The 15,382-nt window shown below is 46.5% G+C and overlaps 1 protein-coding gene across 1 annotated transcript in view; it reads left to right on the top strand.

Moving 5' to 3' along the window:
* The first annotated feature begins 4,116 nt into the window (after positions 1-4,116).
* The window catches only part of LOC142311002 (uncharacterized), a 52,997-nt gene continuing 41,731 nt past the window's right edge, over positions 4,117-15,382 (top strand). The window contains exons 1-3 of the mRNA XM_075348960.1: positions 4,117-4,342; positions 8,397-8,524; positions 12,328-12,440. Of these exons, the coding sequence (XP_075205075.1) occupies positions 4,218-4,342; positions 8,397-8,524; positions 12,328-12,440 (366 nt within the window). The 5' untranslated portion in view covers positions 4,117-4,217. The remainder of the gene's footprint in view (positions 4,343-8,396; positions 8,525-12,327; positions 12,441-15,382) is intronic.

Genomic DNA, 15,382 nt, shown 5'->3' with positions numbered 1-15,382 from the left:
ATTGGATCACACTATGCCAAGACTCGGATCAAACTGTGTCATTAGCATGATTGACTCTATTCTCTTGAATGATATAATCTACAGTCGTGTGACCCTTGCCTACTGATAACCAACTCTCCGCAGTAAGACTTAAGCTGGGTTTACACACTGCAACATCGCAAAGGACATCGCTGTAACGTCACCGGTTTGGTGACGCAATAGCGACCTCCCTAAGTCTCTGCTAAGTCTCTGGTGAGCGTTCAAACAGGCAAACCTGGCCAACAACTCAACAGCGATCCGGACCTGCAGAGCGACCTAGCTGGTTGTTGGGGACGTTGATAAGCAGCCTTTTGAAAGGGAAGTTGCTAACAAAGTCTCTGCAAAGTCTTCACACACTGAAACTTCATGCTGCACAGCGGGAAACAAAGGACCTAGGAATGGTCCTGAACGATTTGTAACGATTACAACTTCACAGCAGGGGCCGGGTCGCTGATAGGTTTCACACACTGCAACATCGCAAACAACATCGCTATTGCGTCACAAAACCGGTGACGTTACAGCGATGTCGTTTGAGATGTTGCAGTGTGTAAACCCAGCTTTACTGTCAATTCCCTCACTGGGCAGCACACGTCACAGCCATAAGAATGTTAAGTAGGACCATGCTTGCATCCCCAGGACTATTTGCAGTGCAAGTGCAGAAGTGCCGCGCCGCCTAGTGACAGAGGTGATAGAAGAGTGTTCAGACATGGATGTAGCATGTCCCAGCTCACCTACTACCCCTCTCACCAGAAAGAGATTTGCACGGGCTCATAAGTTTCAGCATAGAAAATAGAGTAAGACCTTTGTGGCTATGTACAAGTGTTGTTTCCTAAAACAAAAGAGTATAAAAAAGCCCAGTGACTGGTGTGAAAATTGGAAGAATTTTATTTTTAATACAGTTATATGGAAAAACAAACATTGCAAAAAAAATTCTGATGACAGACACATTCCCTTTAATGCTCTGTTCAAATATTTGTCAGAAGCTCAATTAAAAGTACAATCATAGTCAGCGGGGTCCATCAAACTCTGCGGTAAGTTGGAGTTCTTGTAGTGCCGTTACTTTCATTGTGCCAGAACTTTTTTTTTTTCTTTTTCCCATCAATAAAGCTCCTAACAGATTCAGCGGGACATTCCTAGATTTGAGGTTCTTCCCCGTTGTCCCAGGCAGTATGCTGAATGTCCCGCATGTATGGCCTGGCCCCATGTCACCACGTCCTCTCCTCCTATCAGCCAGTGTAATCCTGTGCAAGGTGAGCATGTCATTGACTTGTTCAGCTCACGCAGTGGTACTCTTGCCCTCGGTCCTGGCCAGAAGCAGAATCATCAGGTCTGGTGACCCCAGCAGTGCTCTATTTTGCTCCTCCTGTGAGTCCCCATGTATGCCTGCTCCCTCAGGTTGGTCCCTGCGTTTTTTTACCATTATCTATGGCAAAAGACGCAGGTACCTGCAGAAAAGAAGTGACATTCTCATTCTTTTTCTCAAGAAATTCTGCAGAAAGAATGTTCTTGAGAAAAAAACGCAGTGTGTGCACAGCCAATTTTTTTCCATAGGTTTTGCTTGGGAATGTCTGCAGAAAGGTTACAACTATTTTCTCAAGAAATTTCTGCAGCAAAAACGCAAAAAAAACACGGGTAAAAACGCAGTGTGTGAACATAGCCTAAGCCTAAGGATAGGCCATCTCACTGTAAGGCCCCCTTCACACGCACGTGTCTCCGGTACGTGTTAGGTCCGTTCCTGCACATACCGGAGACACGGGCACATGTAGACCCATTAAAATCAATGGGTCTGCGCACACGTGCGTGTTTTGCCATGGAACGTGTGTACGTGTGGAGCATACGCGTGTCCGTGTGTTCCACATGTAGACATGTCCACGTTTTCTCCGGCATCACGGGTGTTACACGGCCCACATACGGACCACACGGAAGTAGTGTGGATGCGGTCCCGTGTGACATGCGCTGGAGAAAACTCACGTCAGGGAAAAAAATAACAAATCTTTACTCACCTTCTCCAGCCCTCCTGTCTCTGCAGCTGCTGTCACTTGCTTCTGACCACCGCTCATTATGCTCATTGAATATTCACTTCACTAAGGCCGGAAGCAGCAGCAGCGGGGAGTCGGCAGGACCGGAGACCAAAGATCAGCGACACCAGGGACAGGTGAGTTGAAAATTCTCGCTCTCCGTGTGTTATCACGGATAACACACAGGGTACACACGTAGTGCCATAAACACTGCTCACGGACGGGAAAATGCACCTTTGACACGTCCGTGAAACACGTGCATGATTTTCACGGACGTGTGAAGGGGGCCTTAGGCTGTTCACACAGGGCATTTTTGCTCAGGTTTTTTTCCGCAGCAAAACCTCATGTTTTGGCAGGAAATAACCTGCGGTTTTGCTGGGTTTTTTTGGCGCGGTTCTGCACCTCCTCATGGAGTTGTATGGGTAAAAAAACACGGTAAAAACCATGAAAGAACTGACATGCTCATGCTTTCAAAAACGCAGCAAAAACCAAGGAGGGTAACAAAATAATCAGGGGAAACCGCAGATGTTTTGTGCGTCTGTGCATGAGATTTCAGCAATCTTATATACTTTGCTGGGACTGTGACAGCAGCTTTATAATAGCATGGATTTGCACAAAACAAGGGCAAAAAAAATGAGGCAAAGGCGCGAGATTATGGGTGGGTACGAGGAGAACGCTGATGAGGTCATGCACAGCGCCGCCCATAATCTCGCACCTGCGCAATTACATCACCGACGCTCGCGGGAGGGAAACTTTATGCCCCGCCATAGGGATACAGCAAACTGCGCCTGCGCGAGACTCCAGCAGCACGCACGAAGACGGGGCCGCGTCATCCATTTAAATCATGCGTGGGGGACGGCGAACAGCGGCAGGATGGGGAGACAGGAGACGAATTAGAGCCCGCCCATGTGGCCAACCAAACTCATTTGCATAGGAAACGGTAAGATTTTCTAAAGTTCTTTTAGGGGTCTGCAAGGGGGGCAGCAACAAGGTGCACCTTCATACAATGCAGCCCGGGAGCTGCAGAATGGGATACTTTTGGTTTAATAGGGAAAAAACTGATGACAGGTTCCCTTTAAAGGGGGTGTCCATCACTTTCTTTCTTTTTGTGGCTTGGGAGGAGTTAGGCTACTTTCACACTTGCGTTGAACGGTATCCGTTGCATTGCGTTGTGTAACGGATGCAACGGATGTGTTGCATATAGTGACACAACGGATGCAACGGATGCTGCAAAACAACGCAATTCGTTTTGATTTTTTTTTTTTTTTTCCCGGTTTTACCAGCGGCAGACTATAGTGAACGATCAGCTGATCGTTCCCTGCAGCCGGCCGCTGGGTGATCAGCTGATTGCTCCCAGTAGCCGGCCGCCGGGTGATCAGCTGATCGCTCCCGGCCGCCGGGTGATCAGCTGATCGCTCCCTGCAGCCGGCCGCCGGGTGATCAGCTGATCGCTGTCACTTGCCGGCGCCCGGTCATTCAGCTGAGCGCTGTCGCTTGCCGACGGCCGGGCGCTCAGCTGAACGTTCGGCCACCGCGAGCCAAAATAAAGTTTGATTTAAAAAAAAAAAAAAAGAGCATGCGCAGTGAAATCCAGAGGATTCCGCTGCTCAAAATAACGTTACATGCTGCGTTCCTCCCGCTGGGCGGAAGCAACGCAGCTCCTTTTGGTACAATCCGTCAACCATACAAGTCTATGGGAAACAGCGGAATCCGTTAACGGATTCCGCTGTTTCCCAAAAGGGCGGATTGTAACGGAAGGAAAATAACGCAAGTGTGAAAGTACCCTTAGATGGAGCAGAACTGTTGCACGGTGGGTGCCTCTTTCTGTCCTTCAGAAGGCCATAAATACCCGTATGTCAGGTATGTGAGCAGTGCGCCATGGTTACAGTCTGTGCAGCGCGGACATTCCCAGGGTAGGGTACAATACCGCACATGCTGCGCCACAAAGCATGCTGGGAGATAGCCTCCTACACACGCCCTATGCTCTCCGGGCTGTCCTGGACTCCTCACTGCCAATGGGCCGTATTACGCTCCGCCCCCGGATGTGCGTCACCACGTAGAATTTGCGTTCCACGCGTGGCTTGGTCTCCTTTTCACTTCCGGTTGTGAGCCCGCGCTTTGGCCGTTACCTCGGTGGGGAGCAGCGAGCGCGTGTCTGACGCTGGGAGTTGCGCAGGCAGCATGTCACGGTCTTCGGTGATGCCTCGGATCTACATTGGACGCCTCAGCCATCGGGCCCGGGAGAGGGATGTGGAGCGTTTCTTCAAGGGCTTCGGGAAGATCGTGGAGGTGGATCTGAAGAACGGGTGGGTGATTGGCGGCAGTGTACACGGTGTGAGCATGGCGCTGTGCCCGCGGCCGGACAGAGTGCAGTGTGAGCGGACTACTCCGGCGCTGTGTGTGACCTCCGGCCGGCAGTGTGCACCCGGCCATGAACGCGAGATAAGCGGCGCCGGGGTCTGCCTGCAGCCGGTCTGCCGGCTCTTATCGCGCGTGCGCAGATCGCCGAAGCCGTCTCATTCTAACATGGCAGGTGGGAGTCGCTTTTCCCCAGACCTGGTATCACTGGGAGTACAGGTGATGGCAGTGATGGGTCAACACTGGTGCCACTGCCATCATCTGTACTCCCAGTGAGTATATTCTGACATTGGGGCAGGTGAATGGACTGGGGAAGGGCAGGGGTTTGGGAGCCATTTACATGTCTTAATACAAGTTTTCATGGTGGACAAGATTAAAAAACAAAGATGAGTTGCCCTTAGTGGCACAAATGCTGTCACCCCCTGGGTCTGGACCGTCCTCCATGGCAGCCACAGCGGGCAGTGTTATGATGCCATGGGCCTGTAGTGATCGGTATGATTGCCCCCGCAGGATGAACACTGCCCCCACATGGGGCATTTATTCTTTTCTCATCCTTACTCATTTCTTTAGTCTCAGCTTCTTTTTCAGTTGTTTTTTTACAAAAATTTGACCTTTTACTTGTTCTTCCCAAATCCAGTGCAGAGTCTCTACCACTGCTCCTGGTGTCTTATTGTCTGCAGCGGTGACATCACATCCAGCACCGCAGCCTAGAACTGCTCGGCGGCTCGTGCTGTCAACCCCTTTAAATGATTGTTGTTTTTTTTTTTTTTTTTATAAATGAAACCTAAAGGCGTATGTCTCCAAGATCCTATCCCAATATGTTGCAGGTGTAAGAATATTAGCAAATACCTCCAATTAGAAATATAGTATAGTTCTTCTGATATAGCCTTGTGTCTCTTACCTCATGTGCAGGGCATTGCAGCACTGGGGTTCTGGATTCAAATCCCACCAAGGACAACATCTGCAAGTAGTTTGTTCTCCCTGTGTTTGCGTGGGTTTTCTCCGATTTGCTCCCACTCTCCAAAGACCTACACCGATAGGGACTTTAGATTGTGAGCCCCAATGGGGACAGTGTTACAAATGTATGTAAAGCGCTGTAGAATTAATAGTGCTATATAAATGAATATTATTCTAAAAACTGCTCAATACACGTCCCAGAATTGTGCCTCAGTGTTATACGATTGGGTGGTGAAGAATGATTAAATGTTCTTCACTAAAATGTTTTTAGCTCCAAGTTTGTAATTTTTATAAGCACTAATAAGAAAACAAAAGACCACAGTTTGTGCAGTCTTTCCTGAGTGTGCCAATACTCTCCATGTAACCGCGAGCTACTTTTGGAGCACAGTGAAAAGTTCAGAAGGGCGGGATCGGCGTATCATACAGATATTGCTGTTATAGTCTGCGGGAGCCAAGTCTAATTGTCAGAGCTCATGAGGTGCTAGAACAGTAGAAAATAAGTGATATCCTTTTCTTTTTTTTTTTCCCCATTCAAGCTGCACCAAGCAAAATTGACTCCATCCAGGTGTGCAGTCAACATACTGATACCACAGAGCTGTCACAAAACAGTAATTACATATTTACCACTGTTTGTGGAGTTTCAAATGGTGAAAAATGCCCTATAATGTGCTGCACAATTTCTCCTGAACGTGACAATACCCCACATGTGACTACAGTATTGTTTGGCCGCACCATAGGGCTCGGGAGGGAAGGAGCGCCATTTGACTTTTGGAGCATAAATTCTCCTAGAATAGTTTGCAGACTCCATTTGCAGAGCCTCCAAGTGCCAGAACTGAAGAAATCCTCTCAAGTGACCACATTTTGAAAATTACACCCCTCTGGGAGTTCATCTATGGGTGTAGTGATTATTTTGTCTCTGGAAAACAGCCAAACAGTGAATGTTGCAGAATTAAATATTGGACATAAGTCTTTATTGTATCCAGTACATTGTAGTGCCCATACATTGTGCCCAGCGAATGCTTCTGGAGACACAAACCCCGTAAATTAAGTGGGCTCTCCTTACTACAGCAATGCCAAACATGTGGACTCTAATTGTGGTTTAGGCACATTATGGGGCTCAGAAGGAAGGGACATTTGTATTTTGGAGCACAGATTTTCCTGGATTTCCTTTTTTTGGGGGAGGGGCATAGCATTTTTCCAGCGCCTCTGTGCTAATAGCAATGTGGAAGCCACCTATATTTCCGTTTACAGATGACGGACCTAAGTGGGGACTTGTGTTTTTTGTAGGTGGAGTTGAATGCTATTTGGTGACAATTTTGGTACAAAACCTTTGGATCAGTTCACATTTATCTTGTGCTCTATGCTGAGCACTTACATTGGGGTTTCCATCTACATCTCCGAAATATGTGATTCTGGTGAAACTCCCGACGGATCCATTCACTGTAATGAGGCAGCAGAGATTCTCCGGACTCCGTTTGACCTCTTTTTCACGGGAGTCCGTCTTTTCAAATGCGAACTAAACTGTTGATGACTGCACTTTTGTGCATGCTTAAAAAGACTCGTGGACACCGATGGACTGTTTTTTGGAGGGTCAAGATGACTTTTAGCTATACCATTTTTATTTCAATTACTTTTTGATCACATTTTATTCCACCTTTTTGTTGGGTGTATGGTGAAAAGACAGTTTATGCTAAAATAAAAAATAAATTTTTTATATATATATATATATATATATATATATATATATATATATATATATATATATATATATATATATATATAATTTTTCTTTCCTCTTGTGTGCACTTAGTCCCTCCCTAGACATTAACTTTTATTTCTCTGATTGCTGGTATAATGAATTTCAATTCACCAGCATTGCAATATATCATACCTCTCAGTACTGCACTGACAGAAGCCTCTTAGACCATGCTCCTGGCATGGTCTAAGAGGCTTGCAGTGGATGGCTGACACGGAGGCTGTTGTGACGACTTCAGGTTGCCATAGCAATAATCAGACCCCTTGTAGTGATGTCTCAGGGGTCCTGATCGGATGGGAGAGGGTGTGCATTCCCTCTCCCAGACCCCTAAATGCTGTAATCGGTATTTATCATGGCATTTAGCAAGGTTAATCATTCAGGTGTGGGTCCCGTAAGTTATAGCTGAGCTCCTGACAATGATTGTGGGGCATAGCTTATATGCCCTGCACGATCGTCTTGTCATACCTAATACGTCATTGGACGAGACCCTATATCCAACCATAATGTATAGGTATGTCAAATGTCATGAAGGGGTTGAGGACTCATGATTCCCCATTGTCTTCTAATCACAGCTAGATTAAGACATAACCCTAAAGCTGGGTTTACACACTGCAACATCGCAAAGGACATCGCTGTAACGTCACCGGTTTTGTGATGTTATTGCGACCTCCCCAAGTCTCTGAGTCGCTGGTGAGCTGTCAAACAGGCAGATCTGGCCAACGACGCAACAGCGATCCGGACCTGCAGAGCGACCTAGCTGGTTGTTGGGGACGTTGTAAAGCAGCTTTTTGAAAGGGAAGTCGCTGTAAAGTCCCCTTTACACACTGAAACTTTCTAGCGATGCATGCTGCACAGCGGGAAACAAAGGACCTAAGAATGGTCCTGAACGATTTGTAGCGATCACAACTTCACAGCCGGGGCCAGGTCGCTGATGTGTTTCACACTGCAATGTCGCTGGGGAGGTCGCTATTGCGTCACAAAACCAGTGACGTTACAGCAATGTCGTTTGCGATGTTGCAGTGTGTAAAGCCACCTATAGACTACAGTGGACACTGCAGACCATGGAGATCTGGTGCATCGCTGGATACCTCATTTATATTCCGGAGTCTCTTCACACATTATTGTATTTACAACTAGTGCAATTCGTGAAGACCCCTGTAACATCTTTGGGTATCTTGTAGATATGTTGCAACCTGTTACATGGTGGTTGTGCAGGTTTGTTCTTCCTCCATTATTTTGAGGTTTGTGCTAGTTTTCCACTTTTACTGACTGTAATCTATCCCTTTTAGGTACGGATTTGTGGAATTTGAAGACCTTCGTGACGCTGATGATGCAGTGTATGAAATGAATGGGAGAGACCTATGTGGTGAGCGCGTCATTGTGGAACATGCTCGCGCCCCAAGGAGAGATCTGCGCAGTAAGTATACCAATAATGCCCCCTTCCTTCTAGTCATTTTGGGAGGTCTTATGAAATATTAATTTAAATAAAAGTTTAGGGTTTTCTTTGACGGGTGATGTGTTAGATCCTCTCCTTACAGTAATTTTTGAGACCACTGCACCTAATCCTCAAATTAGGAAATTCACTGTATGCCATTTAGTTCGACCCTTTTTTAGGCATTTCTAATATAATTTAAGAAATTAAAGCATGTACATATGTATGGGGGTCCCCATGATGTAAGCAGCAGTACATGTGGGCACTGTTTAACCCTTTAATGACTTATGATGCAGCAAATACAGTAAAAAGGTAGAAATTGCAAGAAAAATAAACCCTCACAAGGGTCAAGATCCCAAAAATTGAAAATTTTACAGGTCTTGGAAAGTCACGACAAAATCAAGATTTTTATTTATTTATTTATTTTTACCACTTAAACAAAAATTTGGTATCTAGTAGTGATGAGCGAACAGTTCTTTGCGCAGTACTCGTACTGATCAGATGGGCGCAACTCAAGAACCAGAGTATAATGGAAGTCAATGGGGATCTGGGAAATCTTCCGGAAAAATACTCACGTTCTCCATTGACTTCCATTATACTCTGGTAAGTATATAGAAGTGCTCCTCATCACTGGTATCTACGTAATTATACTGACCTAAAGAATCATACTGCCAGGTCAGAGTTAAGGTAAAATGAATGCTGAGGGGAAAAAAAAACAGAATTTCTCTTTATTTGCTATTTCGCAACACTTTTTGTTCCCCTCTTACCATTGCATCATATGATAAAATGGATGGTGTCATTCAAAAGTACAATTCATCCTACATAAAGCATGCATCCACGGAAAAGGCAAAAAGTTATGGCTCTTGGAATAAGAGAAAAAAAACAAAACCGCAAAAGAACGAGTAATTGCCTAGTCCTTAAGGGGTTAAATGGTTTTTCCACTATTTGACCCCTTTTCATATGTCCTAACTCTTCCTAACAATCGATTTTTCTAAAATACTTGAATTACCTGTGCTGCTTCTGCGAGTATCTATGTGGGTCATGCATTATTCTGTCATGCACAATCTGCTACTCCCAGTATGGATCAGGAAAGGAGAGAAGCCAGTCATTGGTTTGGGGGCCAAGGTGCTTTTCAAGGAGCACACATGCTCAGATCAGGCTTCACGCTCCTCTCCTGCTTGGATCCTGCAGATGCTTGTGTGTGTTGGCTTTTCAGCTGACAAGGCTGCTATGTGTTGCTCGTCCTTGTAGTATATCACAGCGCTTGTGAGGTGAAGGTCCGGCACTCCAAAATGTCTGCACAGTCAGATCAGGCTTCAAGGTCCTCTCCTGCTTAGATCCTTCTGATGCTTTTAACAGCCTAAGCTCCGAAGCATCAGCAGGATCATGGCAGGAGAGGAGTGTGAATCCTGATCTGGCTGATGCTTTGGAGCGTCGGCCCTTCAGCTGACAAGCTCTGTGTTGCTCAGTCTTTAGGCTGTAGTCATCTGTCGCTCGAGGATCGTACCACTGACCAGCAGCTTCCTCTGACAGAAGCGCGTCAGCTGCAAAAAATATGAAGCTGATACGCTCCGGTCAGGAAAGTAGTTGGCCAGTCCAGGCAATGTGATCCTCATGGGAATCACGCAAGTTTGACTTCCAGCCTTAAAAAGTTTATTCCAGTGCTTGTCAGCTGAAGGGCCGGCACGCCAAAGCATCTGCAGGATCCAAGCAGGGGAGGAGTGTGAAGTCTGAGCATGTGTGGGCAGACTGCTACTCCCTAAGGGGCAGCTCTGCCCCCACCAATGACGGCTCTTCTTGTTTTGTTCGGGATCTGTTTCCAGAATACATGACAAAGGAGGAATGTCACCCACACATAGATGCACAGTAGCAACACGGGTAATAAAAGAATGAGAAGTGATTAATAGGAAGAGTTAGGACAAATGAAAGGGGGTCAAATAGTACTGGGAAACCCAGAGAGATGAGACTTTTGCCATGACAGATGCTTTTTAAGTTGGGAAATTCACATTTTCGTTGCAGTAGATACTAATCTCCTCGGCCATCACACTTTAATTTGTGCCCTCACTATATCATGGCGTTACTTTATAGAACTATATGTACCCTCCTCATGCGGCAGATTTAGTGCAGTATTTCCCACTTGCCCCATCCATCTGAATGGGAATGTGCAACAACCTGTGCGTTCGCTGGAGAAACGGACGTGTTTGCTGCATGTGTATGGCCACTAACGGCACGGCCTCAAACAGCGGATTTGTGACTAGAAAATCTGCACCTAATAAAGCGATGGTAAGTCTTCCGCGCCCTGTGCAGCACATCAGGGGAATCTGCATATAATGGGTATTTTTCTATGAAACGGCGAAAGATACCACAACAGGATTTTTTTCCATAATGTGAAAGTACCCAAAAATGAAACTTCTTCCCAGTATTAGGATGTTGTCATACATCCATGATACACGGATATACAGTGAATTTTCCACAACCGAGAAATATGCAGTGAATGATGCAGATTCAGCTACTGAAATGCTGCGAGTTTCCCACTTACGTCAACATCTGCATGAGAAAGGGAGACGTCTGTGATGGATGTCATTCACAGCGCTGATACTCGATTAGTGGGTTTTCTTCCTGGAAAATCCGCTATCATCTGACCCTTGAAGAACCAGCTGGTTGCCAGTGGGCCCGATGTAATATATAAGGGGCCACCTGATGGCTCCCCTGCCGGCACAGGAAAGACCTGGCACTGTGGCCTTTGGCGTATCTGCTGTCCAGTATACCATTGGATATGCCAGTGTCCGTTTTGCCTTTCCCTATGGAAGAAACATGCATGCTGGTCTTTTCTGAACATGCATGTTTATAAGGAAATGTTACTGACCTCAGTCTCCAGCCGAGGAGCAGCCTTCTGAATGAGAAACCTGCTATAGCTGCAATGGGACAGTAGACCAGTGGTGCCTGGCTTGTTTAGTCGGCTTCCTAGCCTTGATTTTTAGAAGTCTATGGAGCGTACAGGCCGAGGTGAGTATTTTGCTTCTTTTTTTTTTCTAACTTTAAGAACTAACAAAACTTAGAATATTGATCATAAATTTTATTTTTATTTTTTTGCTTTAACAAAACCATTAGCAGAGAGGTTTTCAGGTAGTCGTCCTTTTTTTGCATTTTACTTATGATTTTGGCCACTTCACAACCCACCTTCCTTTTTGCCTCTGACCAATTGCTGTTCTACCTAACAATTGCCGAATGAATTGTAACCTTGTGTCGGCTATGTGGAGAATGAGTCAGTGACCATTGGGAGATAATGCAGAGGCTAGCATGGGGCTGACGATGGGTCTGTCTCCAAGTAATATTGACTATGCAGCCGCTTCCTTCCCCCGCCTCTCTCTTCTTCTCGTGAGATCCGAGGAGGTGCCACGGGGGGGCGCGTACGTGGGTGAGCGCGTTGGGTTTACCAGTCTGCGGGGGGCCGAGGCTGATGAGCGAGGGCGGAAAAGGGAAGCCCTGTACTTTAAGGTAAGTGAATTTTGGGGTGCATGTGCCTTTTGATGAGAACTTGTATAGGGGAGGGTAGCTTGTATAAAGTGCTGGGCAAAGCCAGTATTTGGGTAGGGCTGTATGGTGATACTGTCATAAACGATGAGATGCATCAAAACTAATGGAGAGAATTGTAAGTTAGTGTGGAGAGCTGACTGTACTGCAGATCTGCTAGATTGTGGTAGTGTATAGGGGGACAGGAGTGTGATTTCTGCTGTACTCCATCATGGCTGCACTTCTGATCTCTCTTCTCTGTCCCCGTGTCCCAGGTGGCTATGGCTACCGTAAAAGTGGTAGTGACAAGTTTGGACCTCCAGTTCGCACAATGTATCGTCTGAGAGTGGAGAACCTGTCTACAAGGTGCAGCTGGCAAGACTTAAAGGTGGGTTTCATTGTGACAGAATGTTGGACTAAACTGCAAGCCTCAAGGGACTGTCAGCACAGAATGACCAAGCCAAGTGCAGGCATTCGTACATCATGGCGGAGCTATTATGGAAGTGCTTGTTTTCCCTCGATCTCCACCCTCCCTTCTTTGATTGACAGCTCTAGCTTCATAGAGAAGAGATGGAAAATAAGCAGGTGGGAAGGGACACTTAAAGGGAACCTGTCACCACTTTTTTGGCCTACCAGGCTCTTATATACAGCATTCTAACATGCTATATATGAGCCCAGGCCACTGTGAGAACATAAAAACACTTTATAATACTTACCTAACGGTCGCGCGGTTAGCCATATGGGCGTCTCTGTTGTCCGGTGCCGGCTTGGCCTCTTTTGGCTATCTTTGTTCTCCTTCTCTAGCCGCGGTGCATGACGCGTCCGTCATCCACACTCGCCGGCATTCAGGTCCTGAGCAGGAACGGCGAGTGTGTATGACGTAGCCGCGCCATGCACAGAGTCTTCAGAAAGAGGACGAAGAAGGCCGAAAGAGGAGGCAACGGAGATGCCCATATGGCCCACCTCGCGACCGTTAGGCAAGTATTATACAGTGTTTGTTCTCACAGCGGCCTGGGCTCTTAAATACAGCATGTTAGAATGCTGTATATAAGAGCCCGTTGGTGGCCGCAGCTTATATGCCAAAAAAGTGGTGACAGGTTCCCTTTAAATAGGTGGTTCACTACTCTGCAATAGTGACCACATCCCTGTAAAACTGATAGGGAAGGCTTTTTGTAGTTACCTTGTTCAGCCAATTCTGCCTCTGAGCGGTGCTATTGCGGTCCGCTCATCCCCATCATGTGGGATCTGGTGATGTCACGTGAACTTCCAGTGGACCGGACATCACCGAGCCTGGTCGCAGTCTCCCTGAGTGACTGTGCTGTGGGCAGAGTTTCCTATCACAGCATCTCGCACGCGCTCTCCTTCATTGCAGAGCGATGCTGGGATGTGATGATACTCTGCCCACAGCCCAGTCACTCAGCAAAACTGGGGCTGCCTTGGTGATGTCAGGTCAACAAGTGGGTGTCCCATTGGTGCGACCCCACCCCCCCCCAACGATACAACAGCATTGGACGACAAATTATAACATTTTTACGAGCCACATCGTTACATATCTCTAATCGATATCCAAACCAGTAAGGTATCACAAGGAAGAAATGAGTTATACCCATTCTCCCTCTGTAAGACCCTCGACTGGTAGTCCAGAGGCCTTACACAGGGAGAAATTGGTATGCCGTCAATTTCCACACATCTTCACTATATAGTGACTAAGCGCGTGTTTATTACTTGTATCCATATTTTTGCACATTCCTCATACAATGCTTGATGGAAGCTTTATATATCTCATATTTGTATTCAGTGTATGTGCCACTCTAGTGATACTGTCCTTATATCGTGTATATACCACTCCCATTTGTCGCCTAATTCTTTACGGTTAATCCTAATGATTTATGGCACTTTTTCACATTTCAATACGCTTTGTTGTCTATTTAGCTAGAGGAATTGGGACGCCATGTTTTCTTTGTAGGGAATTGTATGTAGTTATTTATGCAGAATCTTTGTTTTTCCTCTTGCGTCCTCTTCTTAGTCTTCAGTCCCACAACTGGTGCTTGAGTTTTTGATGCTGCAGAATTTTTGCAGTGTTTTTGACGCTGTGTTTTTGTTTAGCATGTCATGCTTTAAACCGCCTCAGGACCGCCGACGGTAGATAAACGTCAGCATCTGCCGGGCTTTGTGCAGAACTGACGTTAATCAATGGTCTGCATTCAGGAGGGGATCGCTACCCCCTGCATGCTGCCATCACCGGGTTTCCAGTGCAGAATAATAGTTCTGCCCGGAGACCTCACCAGGATCTGATTGGATTAGGTCCTGGTGATGTTAACCCTTTGTGATCGTCTATCTGCTGTGATCAATAGTGATCACGCCACATAGAAGTTTAAGAGGTGCTGCTTCTCTTACCTCTCCCAGGTCTCTTGTGTTAGATCACGCAGGACCTTGGGTTGTCATGGCAACCGGAGGTCACACAAATCCGGGTCTGCCATCTATGGTGGCCTGAGATCCAGCCTGCAGCTGGATGTGACAGGCATTCTGCAGTGCACCCTGACACTGTCAGTATAATGCATTGCTGTGCTTCTGCTGCATGGTAATAAATTATACCAGTGATCAGACTTAGAAAGGTGAAAGTCCCATGAAGGGACCAGGTAAAAAAACAAAGAAAAGTAAAAAAAAACCAAAACCCTACAAAATGTAAAAATAAGAGTCAAAAAAATGATACCCAAAAACACATTTATATACAAACAAAAATAAACACAAAATTTACACGTATTTAGTATCGCTGCGTTCGGCCCAACCTGATCTATAAAACTGTCAAACTATTTAACCACTTCAGTGAACAATTTTTTTAAAAAAAAATGCATCAAAAAATGATTTCTTCGGCGCTCCATTGGGAGACCCAGACGATTGGGTGTATAGCTACTGCCTCCGGAGGCCACACAAAGCATTACACTAAAAAGTGTAAGGCCCCTCCCCTTCTGGCTATACATTCCCCGTGGGATCACGGGCTGCTCAGTTTTCAAGCTTTGTGCGAAGGAGGTCAGACATCCACGCATAGCTCCACTGTTTAGTCAGCAGTAGCTGCTGACTATATCGGATGGAAGAAAAGAGGGCCCATGCTACAGGGCCCCCAGCATGCTCCCTTCTCACCCCACTCTTGTTGGCGGTGTTTGTTAAGGTTGAGGTACCCATTGCGGGTACGGAGGCTGGAGCCCACATGCTGTTTTCCTTCCCCATCCCCCTGAGGGCTCTGGTGAAGTGGGATCTTACCGGCCTCCAGACTCTGAGGCCGGGCTCCATCCACAGACCCGGAGATCCTGCTGGATACGGAGCTGGGTA

Source organism: Anomaloglossus baeobatrachus, chromosome 5, assembly GCF_048569485.1.
Source record: "Anomaloglossus baeobatrachus isolate aAnoBae1 chromosome 5, aAnoBae1.hap1, whole genome shotgun sequence".
NCBI lineage: Eukaryota > Metazoa > Chordata > Amphibia > Anura > Aromobatidae > Anomaloglossus > Anomaloglossus baeobatrachus.
The sequence above is the reverse complement of the archived record's forward strand: the minus strand, read 5'-3'. Positions and strand labels throughout refer to the sequence as shown.